General features: G+C 38.5%; 3 protein-coding genes across 3 annotated transcripts; 1 reads left to right on the top strand and 2 right to left on the bottom strand.

Annotated features, from left to right (window-relative positions):
* Positions 1–989: 989 nt before the first annotated feature.
* On the bottom strand, positions 990–1,794 carry uqcr10 (ubiquinol-cytochrome c reductase, complex III subunit X). The gene is made up of 2 exons (XM_067376635.1): positions 1,621–1,794; positions 990–1,299 (listed from the first exon to the last, which is right to left on the bottom strand). Exons 1-2 carry the CDS (start codon positions 1,759–1,761, stop codon positions 1,252–1,254), a joined length of 189 nt encoding a protein of 62 aa, XP_067232736.1. The 5' UTR covers positions 1,762–1,794; the 3' UTR covers positions 990–1,251.
* A 361-nt stretch (positions 1,795–2,155) lies between these two features.
* Positions 2,156–7,743, top strand: rpl35 (ribosomal protein L35). The gene is made up of 4 exons (XM_067374971.1): positions 2,156–2,242; positions 2,954–3,090; positions 4,702–4,783; positions 7,539–7,743. The coding sequence occupies exons 1-4, from the start codon at positions 2,240–2,242 to the stop codon at positions 7,686–7,688; spliced, it is 372 nt and encodes a 123-aa protein (XP_067231072.1). The 5' UTR covers positions 2,156–2,239; the 3' UTR covers positions 7,689–7,743.
* A 152-nt stretch (positions 7,744–7,895) lies between these two features.
* On the bottom strand, positions 7,896–25,152 carry wdr38 (WD repeat domain 38). The gene is made up of 14 exons (XM_067375346.1): positions 25,048–25,152; positions 24,613–24,688; positions 24,227–24,307; positions 23,851–23,987; positions 23,664–23,688; positions 23,126–23,239; positions 18,402–18,475; positions 18,181–18,298; positions 15,435–15,532; positions 14,195–14,275; positions 13,986–14,108; positions 11,272–11,424; positions 11,150–11,197; positions 7,896–11,069 (listed from the first exon to the last, which is right to left on the bottom strand). Exons 7-14 carry the CDS (start codon positions 18,468–18,470, stop codon positions 10,884–10,886), a joined length of 876 nt encoding a protein of 291 aa, XP_067231447.1. The 5' UTR covers positions 18,471–18,475; positions 23,126–23,239; positions 23,664–23,688; positions 23,851–23,987; positions 24,227–24,307; positions 24,613–24,688; positions 25,048–25,152; the 3' UTR covers positions 7,896–10,883.
* Positions 25,153–27,545: the final 2,393 nt, after the last annotated feature.

The following is a 27,545-nucleotide window of genomic DNA, read 5'->3' as shown; positions in this document are numbered from 1 at the left end:
TCAATGAATTACATGGGCGTTGGTTTGTATTGTCTGACCAGTGTGTGACCCAACAGCAGTGAATGTGGTTTTACTGGTATATGTACTGAAAAGAAGCTCAGTACTGCTTACTTATTCAGTCATATTCAAAGAAATGAGCTCATAAATCACAGGTTACTGAATGAGCTTTCAAACTTCACTTTGAGTACTACAGCAAACCTCCAGTGTCTACAGAACAGTGAGCAAACTATTCCCATTGACATTATAAGTGCTCTAGCGACACCAAGTGGTCAGTCAGTCTTAAATCAGCCTATACTCTGTGAATTCACCTGTATAACTAATGCTCCACTTTTTCATCCTGTTTTGATGGTATTTATAGTCTGATAAAGTACATTTTGTGCGAGAAACCGAACAGTATTTATATAATTTTTTACCTCTAATACACCACTATGTCCAACTTCGTTCAGCTTCTGGCTAGTGAGGTCTGATCGCGCTTTGACAACGGAAGTGATGTCTCGCGCTCATTGAAGTATATGGGCGAGACATCACTTCCGTCAGTAGAACGCGTTTTTTGACCTCACTAACAGGAAGCTGAACGAAGTTGGACATAGCGGTGTATTAGAGGTAAAAATTATATAAATAATGTTCGGTTTCTCGCACAAACCGATCGTTTCGTGTTTTAGGACATTATTGTGTCGTCACGAGCCGCAGGTTTTAATTTTGATTTGTCTAAGCAAGTTTTATTTACCGTTATAGTTGAAGTTCCCATCTACTGCTATTATTTGACTGATAGACGGCAGTTGTTGCAGTTAAAAAAAATAATTTGCGTTCGACTGAAGAAAAAAAAGTCACCTACATCTTGGATGCACTGGGGGTAAGCAGATAAACATCAAATTTTCATTTTTGGGTGAACTATCCCTTTAAATGACAGAAATTTCATTTTTGGGTGAACTAACCCCTTTAAACAGCACCCAAAATTGTATACCAAAGAACCACCAGATTTTAAAGGATTCTAGGTTGTACAGTTTATTCATACAGAATTAAGTTCGCAACACATTTACAAATCATGAAGAATGCGACATATCGCACAATAACAGGTGGTCAACTGACATTTTAACAGGGTTCGGTAATCAGTCTCTGTCTATGTCCCTGGGACAAAGGCTGGAAGTTGAACACGGCGTCCGAAGACACTGCAAAAGCCGGTGGACCATCCAACAGGGTCACATCAGGAAATGGGATGATGGTAGAATGAACGCTGCATTAAAGCCAGGATTATTCCTCCTTCTCTTCATAATTGTGTTTGATGTGTTTCCAGAGTTTCTACAAAAAAAAAAAAAAACACCCACAGAATTAGATCACACAGGGTGAGTACAACACATTACAGATACAAAATAATTATGATTATATTATAATTTGTACTGTGTGTAGCTGTGGCATGACAGTAAATTGTTTTCTATAAGATTTGATCAATATAGGGACAAAATTATATTATTATAAAACAGAAATGTTTTTAGGCTTAAGTTAAGTCTTATATTTTCATCCTATTGAATATGTAGTTGAGGTTAGCCAGCAGGCTAATCAAGGTCAGTCTGCCGGTGGGTCAAGAAGATTTCAAATAAATTCAATCGAAAAATAACTTACCCCCCGATTTATGTTCTCAAATATCGCATCTCCAGCCTGATCAAACACCCTCTCGAAGACAACAGCTCCCACCATGATGGTGATGGCGAAAGTTGACGTTCTCCTAAAGAGCAGATTGTAGACACTTCTTGCGAGCGCCATGATCGTCAATGGAGTCTTCCGGAACTGGGGGCGGGACGATGAGCTGTCTATCAAATCCGTCGACCAATGAGTCAATAAAACGGATACATTTTAAATGTATTAATTTATTTATTTTGTTGATTTTATTGTTCTTTTTACTTTAACATAGACCTATTTGGATACGTACAACTATTTCTGAGATACACATCTAATACACAATATTTTTTTTAACTGAAATTAGCTATAAATTAACATAATCGCAGTATTTTTTAACAGAAATCAACAATAAATTAACATAATCGCAGTATTTATTATTTAATTCTACATTTGAGAGTAATAACGTTGAAATTTAATCAATTATAGTTATTAAGCGCCCCCTTTAAGAGGGCAATGGAAGATTCCAGCCCCCCTCGCGCGCCAGTTTAGTTTCCTCCGTAACCCGGTAGACTTCCCCACGTGACCGCTGCAACTTCCTTTCTTGTGGCAGCCATCGAGAAAAATGGTGAGGATTTTACCGAAACCGAGCAATCTAAATCAATCTAGTAGGCTATAAATGTAAAACGGCTCTGAAAACATGTTTTAAACACACATTGAGTTGTGAGTTAGAGTTTGAGCGCAGTATTTGAAGCGATGATCTTAAAATAAAGTGTATATTGAGTGATGAAACGAGACGTTAATCTGCTGCCTGGATTTGACTGAAGTCCAGCAATGGTTAGCGAAGCATGCGACCAAACGGCTAAAAAACTGCACTTATAGGTACTCAAACGTACCATTTTTGAATATGCTTTTTGATTAATGTGGATTTTAGCAGTTAATGGCCATTGGACACCAATGACAGATCGTTATAACCGGTTTGTTTAGACGATAGCAGCTAAATTCAGTGTGAACCGACATGTTTCCAAAGCAACATCAGAAACCCGTGATATTATTTGCTGAAGAAAACCAAACCTCAATAATTATGTATTTGTATGCTTTTGATATGTGTACACAATTCCACGAGTCTTTACATTAGATATTTATGTATATATTTTATATAAAATATATATATATATGTATATGTGTATATATATATAATGTATGTGTATGTGTATATATATATATGTGTATGTGTGTATATATATATATATATATATATATATATATATATATATATATATATATATATATATATATGTGTATATGTTTTAAGTGATTCTAATGAATGTTTTTGCAGGCAAAGATCAAGGCCAGAGACCTTCGCGGAAAGAAAAAGGAGGAGCTGCTGAAACAGCTGGATGATCTGAAGGTGGAACTTTCCCAGCTCCGTGTTGCCAAGGTTACTGGTGGAGCTGCCTCCAAACTCTCGAAGATGTGAGTGTTTGGTTGGAGTCCGTTGTTAGTCTGTTTAGCAGAGTTCACATGCTTTTGGCCTGAATGTGCTGTATAGGAAGAACAATTGTTTGGGGCCCCTCCTGTGTTTCAGTGCCAGCTATAGTGTAATGGGAATGTGGGTGATTTTTGGTCTTTAGAACCAGAACTTTAAAGGGTAGTTCACCTAAAAATGAAAATTCTGGCATTTATTACTCGCCTTCATGTCGTTACACGCCTGTAAGACCTTTGTGCAGCTTCAGAACACGCATTATATTTTTGAAGAAATTTGTCCAATATAACCACCACTTTAAGGTCCAGAAAGGTACTAAAGACATTGTTAAAGGTGCAAAATGTAAGAATTTTGCCGTAAAATATCCAAAACATCACTAGGCCAGTGTTATATTTTCTTCATTTGAGTACTTACAATATCCCAAATGTTTCCAACTATTAGTAAATCTTGAGAAAATTGCAATTTTAACCAAGGCTCCGGGACTTGTTAGGAGTCGCCTGTCAATCGCGTCATACCCGCGTTACCCTCGGTTTGCGGTTTTATTTTGTAGAAACCATGGAAACAACAAAGACGCTTTAATATATTACGGTTTAATAGACGAGAACGGCTGTTTTGATATATTTATAGACAGAAAACTAATTATTAGCTGAACACATTTAGTCTTATTGTTTAAATCTAATTTTCTTTTTTTTTCTTTTGAGTACCATGCTTTACCATGCCTCAGAGAAAAACACTATTTTGTGAAGTAGCTAACAGAGCACAATCAGATGCAGCTTTATTTTTAGTAACCGTAATACAGAATTTTCTCCATCAAACAATACGTTTTAAAATTGATTGCATGCCATTTATCAACACAAGCCATCCAGCATTTAATATTCTAAATATTCTAAAATCGCTCTCACTGCAGTGTGTAACAGTGTCTCACAGCAGCGAGCGAACACAGAGTAACGTTGCAACATTTTCAACACACTCAAATGTATCTAATATGATAAACAGAGCTGCGTTACCTCATACTCATGGCCAGAAAAGCGGAAGTGACGTAATAAAAGTTCCGAGAATGAGAATACTTTTTGTACAAACTTTTATTAAATTTTTTTTTCCTCTTTCCCTTCAGTTTGTTACGCAGTTGGCGTGGTGAACGCATTGCAGAGCCTTCCCGTTTACGTCTGAACGCTGACTCGTTGGCTGGCTCCTGCGTCGCTGTACTCGTGAACACAGCCTCGGCTAATACTGAGCCCACTTTAGGACGAAGACAAGTTTTTGCGCACAAAGTATTTTTGTCGCTCCATAACATTAAGGTTGAACCACTGCAGTCATGTTGACTGTTTTAACGAGTTCTTTGCTACCTTTCTCGACCTTGAAATTGGTGATTCAATTGCTGTCTATGGAGGAGTCATTTACCTCTTGGATTTCATTTAAAAATATCTTAATGTGTTCTGAAGATGAACGAAGGTCTTAGGGGTGTGGAACAACATCAGGGCGAGTACTTGATGACAATTCTCATATCTGGGTCAACTAACTTTTTGTGTGTAGTATATTACATGCATGTTTATATATGAATGTAAATGTAAAGCTTTATTTTAATTTTTTTCTATTTTCAGCCGCGTTGTCCGCAAGTCCATCGCTAGAGTCCTCACAGTTATCAACCAGACACAGAAGGAGAATTTGAGGAAGTTTTACAAGGTCAGTTTAATGCCACTGAAACATACATTCATGCACACTAGGGGTGGTTAATCTGTCTGATTTCCCTTTTCGATTCGATTACGATTATTGAAGTCCCGATTCGATTACAGTCGATTTTCGATTAACGATTCTCGATTAGCGATTATTGATTTTCCATTTCACAACAGTAAACGAAAATACACTACAAAGTGATTGCAGTATTAAAAAAAAAGTCAGCTACTGAATTAACTCTTTCATTGAGTAACAACAACTCAAAGCACTTTCTGTGTCTTGTAGTTATAACTTCAGAATTATTTGTATGTAGCTTATGTTCTGTAGAACACAGAAATGAATACATCACATTGTGTTGTGACTCATCAAGTTGAACTAAACAATAACAAATAAATGAAAGGCTTATTTCCTTTAGGAAGTAGATCAGAACCAACATACTGTAGAAATTGGACAATTTTCTTCTAGAAAGACAATGTGTTCAGGTGGAGGAAGACTGCAGGTTGCAGTCGAAACATGTCAAGGTAAAGAGAAAATTTCGGTGGTTTAAATCGGCGCTTGTGACTTAAAGTCGAGTGCTTTTACTGTAATTTAGGCAGGCGCGCTCATAATAGAAGCGAATAGAGAGCGCGGCTCATGGTTGCATAGCAACGACAGACGCCACTGGAGCGAAAGCGCATTGGAAAGGAGAATGCGGCGTGGACGCGATATGTGAATGCCCCTTAGAACGGCGACTTTTTCTTTGCATATCAGACAGGTAGCAACTAGAGAATAAGAATAAGAATAATTTAGCGGGCCGGATTATGTTTTATTTTTGAGATCAGTTGCGGGCCGGCAGTTTGAGACCACTGATCTAACGTCTTTGCTGCTTACTTGGCGGCCACGGCCAGTGCAGCTGGCATCCAACTTAAAGGTGCATTGCTGCCCCCTACAGTACTGGAGTGTGAAACAGATTAGTGGGGGAAAAAAACAGATGATGACTGCGTGCGTGGCGGTGGGTGGTGGGCCGGCCCGCCGGCCGTCCTGGAGTACCGGCCGTTCTGTGATTCTCCAGATCACACAGATGGCCAGTCCGCCCCTGGCTGGGTGGATCGGTTGGTTGCTCGTTCCTGGTTCTTCCATTTTACACACCTGCTCTGGCTGCCGTTACACGCGCTTGCTAACTGGAACTGGGCGCGTTCGTGACGTTCAACTCCCGGTATAACATTTTTTACAAAATAAAATAATGCAAAAAAATAAATAAATAAAAAATCGATTTTTGAAAATTTAATAATCGATTCATACTCGTCCATAACATACTCGCGATTAATCAATAATCGATTTTTTTCACCACCCCTAATGCACACATGTGCAAAGATGCTGTTTCACTACTGGAAATGCCTTAAACCCATTTTTAAATGGTCTGGATTGAAGAGATTCTGGTTATACTGCAAATCCAAATATGAGCTGGACCCCAACATTACGTCTTTCAGGCAGATACATGATGGAAATTTGAAGTTGTGCTCTGACAATTAAAGAACTGCATTGCTCGGTGTTCATTTTATTCTTCCTAGCAAGTGTGATGGCCATCAGTGTCATGTTACTAGCATATATTGTATTCAGATTAAATGCATTGTTATTGGAAGTAAACATACAACTACACAGCGCGTCCGTTTAGACTTCAGCAAGAACGATCACCCAGCACTCCTCCTGCACAAGTGGAGATAGTGTGAATACTCTCTTGCTAAAGAAAACGACTGTTCACAGCAGAGTCTTCAAATGACGCTAATCTGCTGCGAGTAGCTGACAGAACGTTTTTATGCCATCTTCATCAACTTCAGCTGTAGTCCAGTTATGAAGAAGAATTTAGTGGAGAACAGTAATTTTGTGTCTTTGAACTGGGTGTTAATACTGTTATAAATTAGTGATTTAGTGTTCATAATTTAAAACAGCAACTGTACATAGTCTTTTAGGGCATTTACATGACATTTTCAACTAAAAACGCAAGGCTTTTATGCATTTTGGCTGTACATTTAGTTGATGACAACGCTTTGGGTAGCTAAATATGTAAACTTGTCGACTGGTTTTAAAGTGCAAGTTTTTGAAAACTATACCATTATCTTCATATAAATTACAAAAAAGTGAGTTTGTGAAAACTGGTGTATTGCGCATACATATTACGCGTTCACTCTGTAGGCACGTAGTGTTTATTTACATAGTGATATCACCGATTACTGGCCTGGCATAAATGCAACGTTTTTATTAGTTTTCGTGGATCCGTGGGAACAGGGATGTTTGTTTTTTAAACTGTTTGATGCTGATTTCATCTCTGAATGGACCCTTCTCACAATTTCTTGGTTTTGAATTGGAATTTGTCCAAATTTGGTAGACTTCTATTGAATAAAGACCACAACAAATGTAATGTTGCCATTTGCTCCAGTAGTAAACATAATGGTGTTTCTATTTCTTTCCAAAAGAGGAAGAAAAAATGTGTAGGTTGTTGTTCAGAAGGGACAAAGATCTCAACTTCACCTTTACTTCCTCATCTGTTAAGTTAGTATAATGCAAAGTACAGTGTTATAAATGTACATTATTAAAAAAAAAGGAAACTTTGCTATATTTACAATATCAATAAGTGTGAAAACTGTCATCTATGATAAGGCTCTTTACTTTTATGGAATGTTGCATTGCTTTCATGAGATATAAGTGTTGGCAAATGTAGATTGAATCATCTGCTTCCTGAACTGTCTGTCCAATATGTTCTAACAGCCCTACTTTTCATTTTCAGGGTAAGAAGTACAAGCCTTTGGACCTGAGGCCCAGGAAGACCCGTGCCATCCGTCGTCAGCTGACAAAACACGAGCAGAACCTGATGACCAAGAAGATGCAGAGGAAGTCTCGCCTCTACTCCATTCGCAAATTCGCCATCAAGGCTTAAGAGGCTGTACTGTTGTTTTTCACAGAAAAAAATAAACACCCCACCCTGGAATAAAGATGCCCTCTGAGTCTCTCTCTCTGAAGCAGCTATGGGAATTCTTGAGAAATATGAAGTGATCTCATGTGATGCTAGTCTTATCTATCTAGATCAGTAATTTCAGCTGGTGAGTCAAGACTGTTTTGAGTGGGTAGTGGAGGGTGTAGTCAAAAATTATTAATGTTCTTTATATTGTTTTCAAAGTATTTATTGTTATTGTTGACTGTCTATTCATCAGGATCAGTGTCCATAAGTTTTAACAGCACGTGATTTAAAGGGGCCGAAGCCTGAATCGGTTCATAGTTAATGCCCCAAAATAGGCAGTTAAAAAAATTAATAAAAAAAAAATCTAGGGGGTATTTTGAGCTGAAACTTCACATACACATTCAGGGGACACCTTAGACTTGTATTACATCATGTTAAAACTGGTTCTAAGGTACCTTTTTAAATGGGGCACTTTTTGAGGGAACAGCCATTTAAAGTGGGGTCTTAAACCATAGTGGACTTTGATCACAATGGACCACAATAATGTGTACAAGTGATGTATGCTCAACGGCTAGAGAATACCCATAATGCACTGAGTCATCGCACGTTAAATGAATTCCTGAGTCTGACCAGAAGATGGCAACCACAGCTTTCCCAAACAGCTGGTCCAATGTGGCTACAGCCTAATATCATACAGGTATAAATTCCTTTTTTAATTTTTTAATATGGTTTATATATGCTAGTTTTCATGGCAAAGATCAAGATAAATCTTTTCAAGTGATAATTAAACTGCAAGCACAAACTGCAAAAGCAGCAGCCCTTCTGACATGCTCAGTGGCCAAACCAGCTGAGAACCACTGATCTAGATAAGGAATATTTTGGTTTCTCACCTCTTTGTTCTCACACTCATGTACAGGTATAAGCTTATTTGATAGGCTATATCACAAACAAAGTCACTCTTGTCTGTTTTATAGTTGGAACTGGGATGGTTGAAGTGGTTTTTAATTAAATTTACTTGAATTTAAGCTTGGTATCTTTACAGTTACAGCTATGTAAAAATTAAAAAGTAGAATAAAACAAGATATTTAAGATACATTAAAAATATCAAACTAAATTTGGACTAACTTTGTTAACCTTTTAAAGGGTTTGTCTAGGTTAGAGGTTCTAGGATTGATTGATTGATTGATTGTTCCACACCTGTATGAATTTCTTTCTTCTGCTAAACAGCTGATGGACCCCACTGACTTCCATAGTATGAAAAAGATATTATGGAAATCAGTCAACTGTTTGATTTTTACTTCTTTTTTTTTTTTATAACAAGATGTATTTGTAGCTAATCTTGCCTTCAAATCCTCAAAAGTTTTTATTTTGAAAATCATAATTGTGATGTTTCAAAAATCATTTAAGTGATTTTGATTGCAGAAAAATGGGCTTGTAATATGCTTTATTTTATTATGACAGAAAACATGAAATGATTCAGTTCTTTTATTCTATTCTTTTTTTCCAACCTTTTTTATTTTTAAAGGTTTATACATAATTTATTTTTAATAGAAATACAATATTTCATAAAGTCTAAAATATATAGAATAAAAATATAAGTATTTCCACATATTTATTCTTGCTCTGGCTGTTGAACTTAAACATGATTAAAAATTTTAAATATACAATCATATAATGTAGAATTGTACAATACAGTATTTTAAATGTATTTAATTTTAGAAACATTTTCTTGATATCACTATTTTTTTTACACAGTAGGCCTTTATATATAAAATAATAGTGTATATATAAAATATTTAATATATGCCTTTATATTTTAGGAATGGCATGCATGATCAAGCATCACTTAAGGCATCTTTACACAGAAAATGCGGCACAGAAACCAACTCTGAAGCGGCATAATACCACAAAAATGTGCATTTACACAGAACGTTTAATGCTGTTCTGAAGCGGCATAAACGCATTTACACAGGAATTAAAATCGCGGGAAACAATGCTTTGAACATAAGTATTTCAAAACTAACAGTTTTAACAAAATTAATTTAAAAATAATTAAATAATAAACAATGAAATATAACTCGAAATAAAAAAAAAATACGAACATTTAAAGTAACAAGTTAGTAAACTGCGAGCTATATCTCACGCTTTGATGTTTGTCATAATAAAAATTGAACGATGCAACAAAAAAATATTCATTATTACACCGGGTAGTTCACAACAGGATTAAAAGAGGTCGAACTTTTTTTTTTTTTTTCAAAGAGACAGAAATAACAAATGATGCTAGCATTTGCGTGTATCAGGCAGCAGCAGATCACCAGACAGACCGTCGTGTGTACGTGGGAGAAATATCGTCCTCAAGGAGATGATTTTTGGAATATAATATAACAGTACACAATCAAAGTGACGCCGATTGTGTTAAGCATTTACCTTATCTGAGAGAAATGTAGCAGCGCGTTGATCTGACAGTCTCTTCATGGGAAGATTACAAACGGCGAAAGCCAATTAATGACACACGATTCTCTGCTGTTATTTTGGTGGTTTGCTTCACGATGTGAGTACAGGACTCTTTTACTTCAATGCCCCTTGTTTGAAGACATTATTTTTATTATTTGCCCTAAGTTATATGTTTCGTCTCCTGCTTCTTGAATCTCGCGCCGCCTGAGCTGACTGGAATGCTTTTGGTTGTCATGACAATGACGTAGTTTAGAGCGGCTATATTTCGCGTTCATTTACACTGAACCAGAACAGTATCAGACTCGCCTTTGATACTAGGGGCTGAGGTGGGTCAGACCCGGCGTATTTTAGGTCTTCTTTAACACGGCATTGCGTCTTTACACTGAATTCTGAGCAGGTACAGACCCGCTTCAGAACAGCCATAAATCGGCTGTGTAAAGATGCCTTTAAACTGTACAAAACAGTCCGTTATGTTGCTTGATGGTGTAAACGGTATTTGTTATTTTAAATGTATTATCATAATCATAAACTCTTTGGTTTGTAGAGCACATAGTTGTACTGTTTACTGCACTCTCTATTCTTCTAAATATTTACCTACAGCAGCGAATGAATTGAAAGGCTCACTCATTCACAGCAAATAGATTATTTTTGCATAATTAGGTTGCAGCTAATGAACCAGAAGCCTCGCTCATTAACGTTACAAAATGGCTGCACATGCTCTTATGTAATATCCAAGTTGGTATAACTGTCATCTATATTGTCCTGTTCGCTGTTTAAACTCCTCCAACTCTCACTTCTCTCTGTGCTGTTTTCTTCATCCCCTTCTTCCTCCAGCTGCTCAGAGCCGCTGACGAGTAGCTCCCCGCCGGGACTGAACACACAGCCAAATGCTGAGTCTTTATGACCCTGAAACACACACATGTATACATTATGAGGCTTTGTGATGTTATAATGCTAAACATGACCAGTCAAAGGTTCTCGATGACCTGCAGCCTCTTCAGACATACTCCAGTGGTCGTATCCCAGATCTTCACCTGATGAAGAGATGTATCAAAATCAAGCCTTGCAGGACAGACTGTGTGAATGAGTGTATGTGTGTTTGTTTTACCATGTCGCCTTCAGCGGCGGATGCTAAAACCCGTCCGTCTATGGAGAAGGCCAGACTTCTGACCCACAAACGCTCACAGCCTCCCAAAACAAACAGACACGCGTGACGCATCGGCAACCACACACGCACTGTGCCATCCCAAGAGCCTGAGGCCTTAAATACACACACATACAATCAATAAGTAATGTATATACAATGTTACAAAGATTTCTATTTTAAATAAATGCTGTTCTTTTGAACTTAACTTTCTATTCATCAAAGAATCCCGAGGAAAAATGTATTTCAGTTTCCACAAAAATATGAAGCAGCACATCTGTTTTCAACACTGATAATAATCATAAATGTTTCTTGAGCAGCAAATCAGCATGTTTAAATGATTTCTGAAAGATCATGTGACACTGAAGACTGGAGTAATAATGCTGAAAATTCATATATTCATATATTGAAATAGAAAACCGTTATTCTAAATTTCAAAATATTAATGTTTTTAAACCATTTTGTGCTTCCCCAAAGAACCTTTCAGTGAACAGTTCTTAAAAGAACCCTTTTTTTCTTACTTTGAAGAACATTTTTTATAATCTGAAGAACCAGTAAAGTAACTTTTGTGGAATGGAATTTCAAAAGTTCTTAATGGAACCATCAATGCCAATAAAGAACCTTTATTTTTAAGAACATAGAAAAAATGTTCAATGGAGTTCTATATAGAACCAATAGGTTTCTTGACTCAATTCTAAAGAGCCATATATGCCAAAAGGTTCTGTACAAGGAGAAATGTCTTAAAGGATTAGTTCACTTTCAAATAAAATTTTCCTGATAATTTACTCACCCCCATGTCATCCAAGATGTTCATGTTTTTCTTTCTTCGGTCGAAAAGAAATTAAGGTTTTTGATGAAAACATTCAAGGATTATTCTCCTTATAGTGGACTTCAATTGGCACCAAACGGTTGAAGGTCAAAATTACAGTTTCAGTGCAGCTTCAAAGGGCTTTAAATGATACCAGACGAGGAATAAGGGTCTTATCTAGAGAAACAATGAGTCATTTTCTAAAAAAAATAAATAAAAAAAAAACAAATGTACATGCTTTATGAACACAAATGATCACCTTGCATGTGCTTCTGCTTTCCCTATTCTTCAAAAAAGCTTACGCTTGTATGTCCTACGCCTTCCCTATTCTACTTAAGATAAAGTAAATTATCAGGAAAGCTAAACTGACTAAATTATCAGGAAAATTTTATTTGAAAGTGAACTAATCCTTTAATTGATTGCGTAATACTTTCATGTTTAACATGCTGTTTTAATTTTTTTTCTAGTGATAAAATATGTTTACAAGCTTGTAAGGCTGGTTGCGATGAGTGCACAACGAATGGAATGCAACAAACAAAGGGTCTTCATTCAAAATCCAACTAGGAAACAGGCAGGAGAATAACTAGGAGTAAAGATACACAGCCATGTATAATCCAAACGAGACAGAACAATGAACAGAGGAAACTAAGAGCTTAAATACACACAGGGCAAACAAAGGGAGCTAAATGAAACACAGGTGAAACTAATCAGTAACTATGGAAACAAACTGGCACACAATAGGAAACTAGGGGTATATTTGCACAACAACTATTTACAAAAAAATGGAAAGATAACAATGTTATCAAAATTATCCCCGTTGACACAGATCCATGAAAACAACTAAAAACGCTGTATTATGCATACCAGACCAGTAGATGGCGATGTCACGCTGTAAACAAAGACAACATGCCTGTGCACATACGCTTATGCACCAAACGTGCATGCCTACAGAACACATAAAATGCATGTGCATGGCGTCACTGTTTTCACAAATTCATGTTTTTGTAGTTACACAGAGAATATAACAGTATGGTTTATGCACTTTGAAACCCTTTTTCAAAAGTTTGCATTTTCAGTCCCCGAAAACAGCATAGTCGTGTAAATGCAGGAACACACCAAGCTGACAATCGGCCGTCGGGCAGTGTTTTGTTCACAATTTTGTTCGTCGGCCGACTAGATTTCTCAGTGTGCTCCACACCGTTGGCTTTTTTTCGGCTGATTCGACATGATGGTCCGTCGGGCCATCTGATCATTCTGATCATTCTCAGCTACTGCCACCTGCTGGTACGAAAGGCATTTCATCTTACGTAGGTGCAGAACGGACGTGCTACTTGGCTGTTGGCTGTCTAGCATCAGTTTGGTGTGTCAGGGCAACTTCGGACACAGATGCGGCTGATGTGAGCCAACCCCACAGTCTGCTTTGGTCTCCACTAGTTCGTCAGCGTTGACTTGGTGTGTTCCTGCCTTAAACAAACAGCTAAATCGCATACAAAGTTTTCAGTATTTAGTTGAAAATGGTGTCATGTAAACGGCAACTAGGTTAAGGAACAGGAACAGAACTAAACCAAAACACAGTAAAACTAAAACAGAAATATAAAGAATATAAACATTACACTGCTAAAAAAAAGATTGGAAACCCCTAAAAAGTTTATATGACATTATATGAAGAGCCTGACAGAACCCATTTAAGGTTCTACATAGAACCTTTTCTTCTAAGAGTGTTTATGGAAAAAATCAGCACAAAAAGTATCTGCATTCTTTTGAGTGCAAGTAAATGATTCATTTTCACATGAACTATTAAACATCCTGTTTATCCTAAATCAAACACCAAAGCTCACTATCAACAACAAATCTGATTTTGTGAGCTTACCAACATCTCAGTTACAGAGAAACAGAGACAGGCCACATTTCCCAGGTGCTCCTGTAATACCACAACCTCCTTTTCATCATGAAGTTTCCACACTCTCACGGTCCGATCCCAGGAGCCCGTGGCCTGTGGTGAACCGAAAGAAAGAAGAGGTGATGCAGCTCATGCTGAAAGGCTCAAAACAAACCACACAGCGAGAAGGTGATTCATACCACACACTGCGAGTCTGATGAGAAGGCGCTGCTCTGGACAGCTGCAGTGTGACCCTGCAACTCCTCGACCATCTCACCACACTAAAACACCAAAGACACAAACATTACTGCTAAACTGATTCTATAAACACCTGTTACTACATGAAGAGAGTCCAAGATGTCTTCTGTCTTTAGCTCATGTAGGGTTAATGATCTGAAACTATTCATCTAACTGCTCATCCCACACCATTTTTATGATAATGAAAGTAAGGGATTTTTAATTAAATAATATTTTAGACATATTTACTGCATTTGATATTATTTTCAAATCATAAAGTCAGAAATTAATCATTTATTCTATTGACAGTCCTATTTTTTTATATTTTATTGTAATAACAAATCTGTTTTTTTGTTTTCTAAAGTCGTATACATTTTTAGATTTTTAATATAAAATAATATTAATCATATTGATATTAAAGAAAATATTTAAATATAAGGGTATTTCTTAAATTAGTTTTAACTTTAAAACAGTTACAAGATAAAATCTTTAAACATAATTTAAAAATTAATAGAAAATATAAATAGTAAATATAATTTAAAAATAAAATATAATAAACAGAATATAATATGAGCATAAAAAATATATAATAAAATATAATATAAAGTAAATATAATTTTATAATATAATATAAAAATAAAAATGAAAATAATAGACAAAGTATAATATAATATAAAATATATACTATATATATACTATAATATATATTATTATTTAAAATAATAATATAATATAAAGTAATTTATATTATATATTAATAATATATAATATAATATTTACATTATATATATATATATATATATATATATATATATATATATATATATATATATATATATATATATATATATATATATAATAGACAAAGTATAATATGATATAAAATATAATATAAAGTAAATATAATTTTAACATATAAAATATAACAGACAAAGTATAATATCACACACTCTTAATATTTTTCTCACATAAATTTAATGGCTCTTTATACATGGAAATATATATGTGCATGTATATTTTTGTAAGGGCTTGCACAGTCAAGTACCAGTTATCTCTTGAAGTATGACTTTAAAAGGGAAGTGTTTGTTTCGTTGGGTTAAATATATTTTTCACACTATTTCTGTATGTTTCAAAAAGGGAAGTGTTTGTTTCTTTCATTCGTTTCTGAACTATAGGTAGAATTGTACAGTGTTTGTTTCTCACTTGAACTCTCCAGAGCAGCGCCCTGTTGTCCCATCCACCCGACAGCAGCCACTGACCGTCCGGACTGAAGCTCACCGTCTCCACACTCTGCGTGTGAGCTGAGGTTCAGTGACATCAACTCTAGTCAATTTTGGCTGAAAAACTATGGTTATAGTAGGCTATATTCTTGTAAGGGTGATTATAATGCAGAAAAGGCTGATAATGATAATGATGTGTTTGCTGCTGCAGATCATGAAGCTATAAATTGCCCAGAGCCACGTCACGTCTCTGGATCTGTCCAAGGGCGCAGAGGACTACGTTCTAGTGTGGTTGATCCTCCACTGACTTCAGCTCGAGCAGCTGGCATTCCGAAGCCTCAGCCAGCCGCCTCGCACTCAAGCCCGCCGGCCGCCTCGCACTCAAGCCCGCCGGCCGCCTCGCACTCAAGCCCGCCGGCCGCCTCGCACTCAAGCCCGCCGGCCGCCTCGCACTCAAGCCCGCCGGCCGCCTCGCACTCAAGCCCGCCGGCCGCCTCGCACTCAAGCCCGCCGGCCGCCTCGCACTCAAGCCCGCCGGCCGCCTCGCACTCAAGCCCGCCGGCCGCCTCGCACTCAAGCCCGCCGGCCGCCTCGCACTCAAGCCCGCCGGCCGCCTCGCACTCAAGCCCGCCGGCCGCCTCGCACTCAAGCCCGCCGGCCGCCTCGCACTCAAGCCCGCCGGCCGCCTCGCACTCAAGCCAGCCGGCCGCCTCGCACTCAAGCCAGCCGGCCGCCTCGCACTCAAGCCAGCCGGCCGCCTCGCACTCAAGCCAGCCGGCCGCTTCGCTTTCAAGCCTGCCGGACGCTTCGCACGCAACTTCGCCGGTTGCAACGCTCTCAAGTTCGCCGGTTGCAACGCTCACAAGTTCGCCGGTTGCAACGCTCTCAAGTTCGCCGGTTGCAACGCTCTCAAGTTCGCCGGTCGCTATGGACTCAGGCGCCCTGGACGCGATGGACAAAAGGGCTGCTTTGCCAGTGCCCACGGGCAAGATGGCCGCCCCTGCGGTACGAAAGGATGCAGGGGGCGTTCCAGCCACTGAGTCCGCTCCAGAACCCGATCCAACCAGTGAACCGTCGCCTCACCCTCAGAAGAGGAGGAGGAGGAGGAAGAAGGCGTCCTCCTGTCCTCAAGACACAAACGCCCTTCAAGAGGCCTCTGTGGGCCTGGAGACCATTCCAGAGGTCTCTCCTGCTCCGCCCAAGTGCCTTGCCCTGCCGGCACCACCTGTGCTTCTTGCCCTGCCGGCGCCACCCGTGCTTCTTACCCTGCCGGCGCCACCCGAGCTCCTCGCCCTGCCGGCGCCACCCGAGCTCCTCGCCCTGCCGGCGCCACCCGAGCTCCTCGCCCTGCCGGCTGCCTGCCCGACCACTTTGCTCTGCCACCGTCATCCAAGCTCCTTGCCCATCAACCCGCTACGTACTCCGTTGATTTCCCCAAGAACTTTTTTGGGGGGGGGCAGTATACCTAGGGGTGGGGAGCTTGTGGGACCCTGCCTCGTCACTGCCGTCATCGGCCTTCGAACTGTTATGGCCATTTATGGACTCTGACCCATCGTGGTCATTTACAGACTCTGACCTGCCGTGGCTGACCAAGCCACCTGACCTGCCGTGGCTGCCCGAACCACCTGACCTGCCGTGGCTGCCCGAACCACCTGACCTGCCGTGGCTGCCTGAGCCACCTGACCCATCGTGGTTGCCCGAGCCACCTGACCTGCCGTGGCTTCCTGACCCACCTGACCTGCCGTGGCTGCCTGAGCCACCTGACCTGCTGTGGTTGCCCGAACCACCTGACCCGCCATGGCTTCCTGACACTCCTGACCCGCCATGGCTACCCGTGGCACCTGACCCACCGTGGCTGCCTGAATTCCTGGGGCTGCATTGGAGACCCTGTTCCATCTGCCTACATCTCCAATGCACCCACCCCCCCTCCCTAGCTGTTCCTTTTACGCCGCGAGGACGCGCCTTCCGGGAGGGGGGCGTTATGTCACGATCACAGTCTGTTCCTGTTCACTCCGGACTCCATTTCCCATAATCCTCCCTGTCAATCACATGCACTCACTCCACCAATCACCTGTTGCCACATACAGTCATGCACACTCCACACTAATCACTTCACCCAGCTGCAGATCATTACCAGGACTATAAAGGACTTCCACACACACCACCTCACCGCGAAGTATTGTTAACTGTTGTTACAATTCCGAGCGTTCCCCTGTGTTTTCTGTCTGCCTGTTTTGCTGTTACCGGTCCTGCTTGTTCCCTGTTTATTGACCCGTTGCTGCCTGCCCTGACCCCTGCTTCGTATACCGACCTGTGAGTGATATCTGCCAGTCCCGGCCTCTGCCTGTACCTGGATTACGATTCTGTCTACCCTCTGCTGTACCTGCTTGCTCCTGATTGACCCTGCCTGTACGACCACGCTTACATTTAATAAAACGCTGCACTTGGATCCCCTGCCTGAGTCTCCATTCACAACAGTGCACTTAATGTAATACATCAGTCTGTGAAAAGGGTCTATTGTGGTGGTGGTTAGAAATGTTTTTAACCACAGTGACGCATGATTGGCGTCATATAGGTTAAACAATGGTGCAAGATTGTTATATAAGAGAACGATTCTGCCCTCATATAGAAAGATAAATGTTCCCATACTAGCCACAAAAGACATTTATTGTATGACTAATATATTCATACATAGTGTGATTTTTAATGAGTTAGCTAGCTTTATGTACCTGAGTGTCCACTGACTGTGGCCAGGTGTTTTGCACTGTTGGCGTTCCACAGGTACAGTCTGCCATCATCACAGCATGTGAGCAGAATCTGACAGTCAGGTGAGAATGTGCAGTTCACCTGAGACACAGATGAGAACAGAACGCTATTCAAACACAGGCTCTATCTATCTATCTAATCTATCTATCTGAATAAAAAAATAGTACAAACAAAGCTTACCTACCTCTCCTTTGTGTCTTGAAAAATATCTAATGTTGGACATGCTGAAGTCCTCTGAGGGATGACGCCACATGTCTCCTTATTCAAGAGAAAGCAACATTTCAGAAATGTCAAAAATGTAATAATTAATCAACCATGGCCAATGAACCATGCACCTTAGCTGCAGTGTTAGCGTTGCAGCTCAGTTTTGTTTGAGTTTTGACTGTTGCTGTTTCCAGAGTTACGGTCCCTTGAGTGTCTGAGGGCTGTGCCTGCATGCGCTTTATTAGAACATGGTTAGACAGTCATTAACTCTGAAAACACACATTAACAAGCTCAGTCTGAATGTTCACCTGCCAGTAAGAACTTTTAAGCACTGATTTAGAAGCACATGATAAAACTCACTTGTATGTTTACCAAATTGACTTTATAAGCTCATGATGTGATTCATGTGAACAATGCACTATAGTCTTTTGTGACATAAAAAAGGTACAAATATATTTAGATATCTGTTATAGCTTCAATTTTGGTTTCACTTTTTTTCATGACCCATAATCTTTTCTCCATTTGCATACACTGTAAACGATTTCTGTTGTTTTCACAGTATTATACTGTGTTCTCAACAGTTCCCTACTGTAGAATCGGAGTACAGCATATTACTGTAGATTTTGTAGTTTTCACAGCTTGTTACTGTATTTTTAACAGTTTCCAACTGTATAAGCGGTGTACAGTATGTTACTGTAGATTTTCGATGCATTCTGGGAAAATATTAGCCTACTGTATATGTAAATACAGTAGGCTACTAAATGACCGCGAAAAACAACCACACACCTCCTCACGCATGACAGACTAATCATGAAGATGAAAGCCTACAACAATATGGTAGGTTAACTTTTCTTTTTTTTTCACTTTATGTTTTATTCTGATGTTATTTCCAAGATATAAAGCTACGTTTTAGTTAATACATTTCCATAAAAATACATGAGTAAGCGTTCATTTTCTGCCATTTTCCTCCTGCAGCGTGGTGAAGATTAAAGTCCGAGGACGGAGTAGCCTACGTGAAATTGGTAGGTATACTTTAAAACACATGTAATTGCCTTATCTGTTTTATACAAATTTTATTTTCAAAGTATAAATACGTTTGAGTTAATTAATATATGTATGAACATCGGACCGGGTGAGCATTTCCCATTTGAGCCGCACTAACTAGAATTTTCCTCCCGCAGCGGCGCTGGCAGACCGGCTGGACCATCGCGAGACAGGCGGGAAGAGCCGTTGTGAAGACAAAAAGCCTATTACCTGAAATTGGTAGGTCAGTTTTAAAACGCATGTAATCGCCTTTTTTGTTTTGTACTAATATTGTTTGCAAGGTATAAATATGTTTTAGTTTATAAATATCCGTAAGAACATCGAAGCGGGTGCTCATTTCCCTGTTAGCCGCACTAAGTAGCTCTTTCCTCCCGCAGCGGCGCTGCAGAGACCGGCTGAACTAACGTGAGACAGAAGAGTCGTTGTGAAGACGAAAAGCATTCGTGAAAATGGTAGGTCAACTTTAAAACGCATGTAATCACTTTTTTTTGTTTTGTACTAATATTGTTTGCAAGGTATAAATATGTTTTAGTTTATTAATATCCGTAAGAACATCGAAGCTGGTGCTCATTTCCCTGTTAAGCCGCACGAAGTAGCTCTTTCCTCCCGCAGCGCCGCTTTCAGAGACCGGCTGAACTAACGTGAGACAGGCGGGAAGAGTCGTTATGAAGACGAAAAGCATTCGTGAAAATGGTAGGTCAACTTTAAAACGCATGTAATCACTTTTTTTTGTTTTGTAGCAATGTTGTTTGCAACTTACAGGTATAAATACTGTTGGTGCTGCTGGCGCTCATTTCCCAGTTAAGCCGTGCTGACAGCATTTTTTTTTTTCCTGCAGCGGCGCTGGCAGACGGGCTGAACCATCGTGAGACGGGGGGAAGAGTCGTCGCAATAAAGAAGACAATTTTCTTTATGGAATCCCAGATAGCAAACTGACTCCGCAACGGATCCGCCCCGGAGGTATCACAAGCTCCGGAACGGATACGCAAAACGGGTCCGGAACGGAGTCCACTTGCACAGCGCAGCGGATCCGGAACAGATAAAGCCGCCTTTCCACTGCACACGACATTCGCATCCGATTGTCGCATTTCGCCCCCTAGTGGCAGTCGCACGGAACTTTGAAATTGGTAGTGAAGCAACCGTTCGGCTTATTCCAACCCAGCAACCACCATGGTAAACTGAACGATTTTAATGATTGTAACATTAATGCATGTATGAATATATCCATATAAAGCAAATGACCCTACATCTAAAATAAAAAACATACTAGTAGATTTTATAGAGCTAAGTAAAAAATTGATGTAATAGGCTAATCATAAAATATCATCTTTTTTGACATAATTATTAATAACCACCATTTGAAAGAAATAGTGTTTACAGAATAACATTAAAGTGTTAAAATATTGGTAACTCTAACTTCGCGCTCATAGTTTTGATTAGAATACATCATATCCGGTCGGCCGGTCGCATACGGTCTAGCCGCAGAAGTTCAAATATTTCAACGTATCCGAAGCTCAAATCGGATCCGAAATTTCCGCATTCGCATATGATCGGAACTCCACGTAGCCCCCGTACTACTCTCCATTGGAAATGAATGACTTCCGGTCCAACGGCTGTCGTTTGTCGTGTGCAGTGGAAAGGCGGCTTAAGGATTGCGGATCCAGTTCAGATCCGGAACAGACCCGCCCCGTGTCCGCCGATAAAGTAGTTCATCCGCCGCGGATCCGATCTGGACCCGTTTATGAAGCAGCTGATCCGCCGCGGATCCGATCTGGATCCGTTTATGAAGCAGCTGATCCGCCGCGGATGCAATAAGGACCCGTTTATGAAGCAGCTGATCCGCCGCGGATCCGATCTGGACCCGTTTATGTGGTTCATTTGGTCTGGATACCTTTCAGATCACTCTCGAAATAGTATTCTGGCCAAAACTGGCTACACAGAAATATTTAAAATCTAATGGACCAACATCAGATAGACTGGATTGCTCTATAAAAGCTTGCATATTTAATGTTTACCTTTATTAATATTAATAAAACATGATGAAATCATTCAAAACTTTAGCCAGTTACAATAAAACTATAAAAATAGTTTGTAAATATATTTACAGTATGTAATTACTATTACTATTTTTATAGTTTTATTATTTATGTACATTAATAGGTATTGAATAGAATTACAGAAAATGAAATGCAACCATAAATTGTACCAAAAACATTTTTTATTTAATGAAAAATAACACTTAAGAGTAAATATTCGAGCAACATTTTTGTTATTAATGTTGTAAACAGTTGTACTGCTTCATTTTTTTTGTAGAAACTGGATTTTTTTTTTTTCTTTGAATAGAAATAAAAACAATTAAAACATTTATTTAAAAATAAACTTGAACCTTCTTTATTTTATTGTAACTGTAGCGATTTTAAATGAACACTTCAAAACACTGAAGTTAACATTGGCTACGTTTACATGCACCCAAATAATCCATTTGTAATCAGATTGACTGCTCAATCGGATTGAAAAACGTTCATGTAAACACCTCAATCGATCTGAATGAAATTTCGATCGGATTGGAAGGGGTGGTTTATTCCTTTTCTAATCCGATCAAACAGCAAAAAATAACCACATAAATGCTTGAATCCGACTACTTTCTCAATAGTATTCAGAAGCCTCTGGGGCACAACAGTGCAATGCTGACACGCATTTAAAGTTAACGTTCACGTCTTTAGTTGTAAAGATGTATGTTAACAGGCAGTGGCGTATGTATCCCTTCGTCACAATATTGGAAATCTTCCGTTTTAAGACAAGACGGGGAGCCAGTGGATATCACACAAGAAGCAACGTCCAAACTTTGCGCAAGAGTTATGCTGATGAAAAAGTCACAAAAAGTGAAAGTATAAAGTGACGGAGCTGTCTGAGGCTGCTTTAACAAAGCATATTCTCAGAGACGAATTTCAACATAAAATGCTGATAACGGTAGCCTATGTAACTGTCTAAATTTATTCCATTATTTCACTTGTGGCCGTACATATAGGCTAGTGAAACAAATGAGAATAATAGTATTTCGTGTTAAACAGGTGGTTTGTTTTTTAAAGTCAGTGCTTGAAGTAAAGCTGCGCTTAATTTTCATTGACATTCTTAATAACTTTAATTATAGGCCTATAATTCATTGTATAAGACCTAAAAAAAGTTTAAATCATTTTCAAAGATAGCTAATAGCCTAATCTTATAAGTTATAGTATCCTCAGAGCATGTCAGTTATGCGGCGATGCGCTATGAAATTGTGGGGCAAATTTATTATAATATTAATTTAATAATAAAAGAAAGAAGCCTAACCTAATAGTAATAATAATAGACTAGAAGTATGTAACAGGCCTACATTAATTGAAATACCAAATCCTCTTAATATTGCCAAGATTTGCTGCATTTGACAATATCTCTGACTCTGTAGCGCAACCTGGGTTACCGCAAGTGTGATTGATATGACGTCAAAGTTTTAATCGGAATGTATATAAAACAAATATAAACGGATATTTGAATCAGATTACAATGTTTATAATACATGTAAACAGATCTGCAATCAGATTCAATTAATTCAGATTGACGAAAATCGGTGCATGTAAACGTAGCCAATGATACTCTGAAACTCTACTGTTGGGTGCTCACAGTGGGACGGTTCCTGGAGCTTCCCCTATCAGCTGCCAGGCTGAACCATCGTATTGTGTTTTGTAATGTCTTCATCAGTGGCGGTACGTGATACATGGCTCTTTCTCACAGCACCTGTAATACACAAGCAGATTTTCATTTAAAAAATTAATTCACATTGAAGCTACCAGTTTTTTTTTTTTTTTTTTTTTTAAAAGGATACACATAGCACTGCTTTAAAAACAAAAGTGTACTATCTGACATTTATAGGTACACTATGTAACTTTTGGTGCTCTAGCGGTTAATAAACAGAACTACATGCATCTTGCGGAAGAACATTATAGCCGGAGCTACTTCTCTCTGTTTATGTCTATGACGAGTCACACAGATATTGTGCTACTCCACAGTGCTGCTGACCAGAACCAGTCTAAAATAGTCCCAATATGAACTCCTTCGTTACATACATTTTGAACAACAACAAAAAAAAGTTATGTGTTGGCAAAAAAAAATAAATGTGCTTAAATTTTTTAGCCAGGCAAAACTTATTACATTTACTTACACAGGAGGAACTTCTTGGACTCCATCTGGTTGAATGCGGGAAAGGATGTTCCTTGTGACACATTTTGTGTCATGGCCCCCAACAGTTGCACAGGATAAAATAGAAAATGTAACAAAAATCTTGTCAATTTCTTATAGTTTAAGGGTTAGTTCACCCAAAAATAAAAATAATGTCATTTATTACTTACCCTCATGTCGTTCTACACCCGTAATGCCTTTGTTCATCTTCAGAACACAAATTAAGATATTTTGATTGAATCTCATGGCTCGGTGAGGCCTACGTAGGGAGCAATGACATTTCCTCTCTATGATATGAAATAATGATCTGAAACAACATTACATGAGGTGGAGAATTGTCAAATGTAAACAAAAATAGACTCAAACTAGTATACTAGAACTAAAGTTTACTGATACAAGTGGGTTTTTAAACTTTAACCCATCAATTATAGGTATGAATTTTTTCAAATGGCACAATTATTACATGTTAAAAGCTGTAGTTGTGGACCATTATCAGTATTTGACAAAATAGCTGGCTATCAAGTTTAAAACAGTTTTTAATCTTACTTTCCTCAGACGTTTGGTAAAGATGAAAAACAAAGAAGAATACTCCAAAAAGACACTGGCAGCACTTGAATGAGCTGTAAGCTGCAACAGAACACACACACACACAGTAACTTATTAATTATGAATTAATATCTGAAATAGTGATCTGAAACAACATTACATGAGGTGGAGAATTGTCAAATGTAAACAAAAATAGACTCAAACTAGTATACTAGAAATAAAGTTTACTGATACAAGTGGGTTTTTAAACTTTAACCCATCAATTATAGGTATAAATCTTTTAAAACGGCACATTTATTACATGTTAAAAGCTGTAGTTGTGGACCATTATCAGTATTTGACAAAAGAACTAGCTAAATCAAGTTTAAAACAGTTTTTAATCTTACTTTCCTCAGATGAAAGATGAAATAGAAAGAAGAAATACTCCAAAAACACACTGGTGGCACTTGAATGAGCTGTAAGCTGCAACAGAAAAAAAAAAAAGTTCAGTGAAAAGAACAGGTAACGTTAGGCCTAACATTAGCTTATCTCGCTTGCTATTTTACTGGAAAGGAGTGAAAATTTGCGTTTAGGATTGGATTTAAATCCCGGACAGCTTATTAAATCACCCCACCTCCCAGAAAGATAAAGAAATTCTGTCCAAATAGCGTTTTACTCAAAAGGTTATTAGCCAAATTATTTTTTTACTCAAATCTAAGTAACGCTAATGACACTAAGAGCTAACTTGGCCACAGTCATTTTTAAAAACATCAAACAAATCAATGAACGGTAATGTTACTGGATACAGCTGAACAAATAAAGCATATTTTAACTTTTCTTACCGTGTTTAGTCTTCACCGACCTGCCGGCTCCAGCTTTTCCACGGTGAGGAGGAGGATTCAGTGACGACGACAGTTGAAAAAAGGCGCGTCCGGTCAGTGAATCCGCCCAGCATCTGTAACGAGTCCGCGAGCTGACAGTGCGCTGTGCGGAGGCGGGGCATATCCTGTGCGCGTTGCCGAATTGAATCTGAGCGTACAGCGGAGCTGGCGACTTGAAGGCGGATCCGCCCCGGAGTCTGTTGCTATCTGGGATGTGGTTTTAAGATGTAAGATGATATGTATTCACTGGTTATTGTTGTATACTGCTACTAATTAAGTACTTTAACTCTTCAAACTTTATTTTTATATTTTATAACATTTATTTTCCACTGGCACAATGTGTCAATGTGATTTTAGTGGTATGAATTTAATTGTATTTTTTTGTTAATTGATGAAATGAATATGCTGGTAAATTTCTGTATTGAAGTTCAGAAATATAAAAGATGAAACCTAAATAAAGTTGATCTGAAGCAATAATTTGTGTTATTGAATATATAACAGCTAACTTAAAATAAATAAAAATTAACTGTGAAAATAACTACAGTAGTTTTAGGCATACTGTAAAATAAAGTACAGCATTATACTTTATTTTATAGTACAGTACAGTAAAACTACTGTAGTTATTTTTACGGTAATTTTACTGTGGTATTAAATACAGCAACTACTGGATAATTGTTGCCAGTCAGTTACTGTTAATTTGACAATAAACATTTTACAGTGTAGTTAAATGTGCAATAGGTGATTTTCTACAGAAACAGTTTTTGTTATGCTGGTTGAAAGTTTCCTCATATCCTGATAACAATCAAAATGTTAAGTGGTCTAAATGTATTTTTATAAATATATATCAGCTGTGGAAGGTGTATGTACATAAAATATTAGTTCCATCATTGCATTCAGTCCAAATAAAATAATAGCATGTGTTCCCTGTCAATCAACATCCCAATTCATGGGCTGCGTCCTCCAGAGGTCACATTTGAAGGGTGTATACATCATCGAGTGTTATGGTTACTTTTCTTAAATAAGACATCTTTGATGACGTATGCAGCCTTCAAATGTGACCTCCGCAGCCTCCGAAATTAAACGCAGGTATATGTCACCAGTGCGCTCGCATACACTATACAGACAGAAGGTGCGTCCCAATTCGCTTACTTGTGCAGTATTCTATGACGTTTTAAAGTATAAATAGTGCGAGTAGTGCGTTCACACAGAAAATTCCAAAAAGAAAAAGTGCACTTTAAATATCCGGATGATGCACTTATTTAACGGAAAAAAATGAAATGTGGAATGTTGGACACTTCATGCACTCAACTGTCGCAGCTTTAATTACGTAGTGGAAGGGAAGGGAGGATCGGACTCCGTTGTTAAATGACAAAATAACCTTATACAATTCACGCACTACATGGATGAGTGCATAGTGCACAAGTACATAGTGTATAGTGTGTCATTTGGGACGCAACTAGAGTAAGAATGGCAAAGTCCCTTTAAGACAAGTAATTTCACTCAGCGGCCATCTTTGAAATGCCTCTCGGGCATCCAAGTGCAGCTCCTATCTCTTTGAATGGAGAAACATCAAAATTCTCCAAAGCTGTTCGCCAAGCTTTCGATTAAATTTTATATTTGAAATCTCCAATGAAATCTGACAACAAATGTCTAATAAATTTTGTTTCTAAAAACCTGAAATTGGTAGGTCAGTTTTAAAACGCATGTAATCGCCTTTTTTGTTTTGTACTAATATTGTTTGCAAGGTATAAATATGTTTTAGTTTATTAATATCCGTAAGAACAGCGAAGCTGGTGCTCATTTCCCTGTTAAGCCGCACGAAGTAGCTCTTTCCTCCCGCAGCGCCGCTTTCAGAGACCGGCTGAACTAACGTGAGACAGGCGGGAAGAGTCGTTATGAAGACGAAAAGCATTCGTGAAAATGGTAGGTCAACTTTAAAACGCATGTAATCACTTTTTTTTGTTTTGTAGCAATGTTGTTTGCAACTTACAGGTATAAATACTGTTGGTGCTGCTGGCGCTCATTTCCCAGTTAAGCCGTGCTGACAGCATTTTTTTTTTTCCTGCAGCGGCGCTGGCAGACGGGCTGAACCATCGTGAGACGGGGGGAAGAGTCGTCGCAATAAAGAAGACAATTTTCTTTATGGAATGTGGTTTTAAGATGTAAGATGATATGTATTCACTGGTTATTGTTGTATACTGCTACTAATTAAGTACTTTAACTCTTCAAACTTTATTTTTATATTTTATAACATTTATTTTCCACTGGCACAATGTGTCAATGTGATTTTAGTGGTATGAATTTAATTGTATTTTTTTGTTAATTGATGAAATGAATATGCTGGTAAATTTCTGTATTGAAGTTCAGAAATATAAAAGATGAAACCTAAATAAAGTTGATCTGAAGCAAAGCTCGAATCATAACAAAAAACAGCATTTTTCAGGCTGGGTCAAGCTAAT

This window comes from Chanodichthys erythropterus, chromosome 22 (assembly GCF_024489055.1).
Source record: "Chanodichthys erythropterus isolate Z2021 chromosome 22, ASM2448905v1, whole genome shotgun sequence".
NCBI classification, from domain to species: Eukaryota; Metazoa; Chordata; class Actinopteri; order Cypriniformes; family Xenocyprididae; genus Chanodichthys; species Chanodichthys erythropterus.
This window is presented reverse-complemented; position numbering and strand designations above follow the sequence as displayed.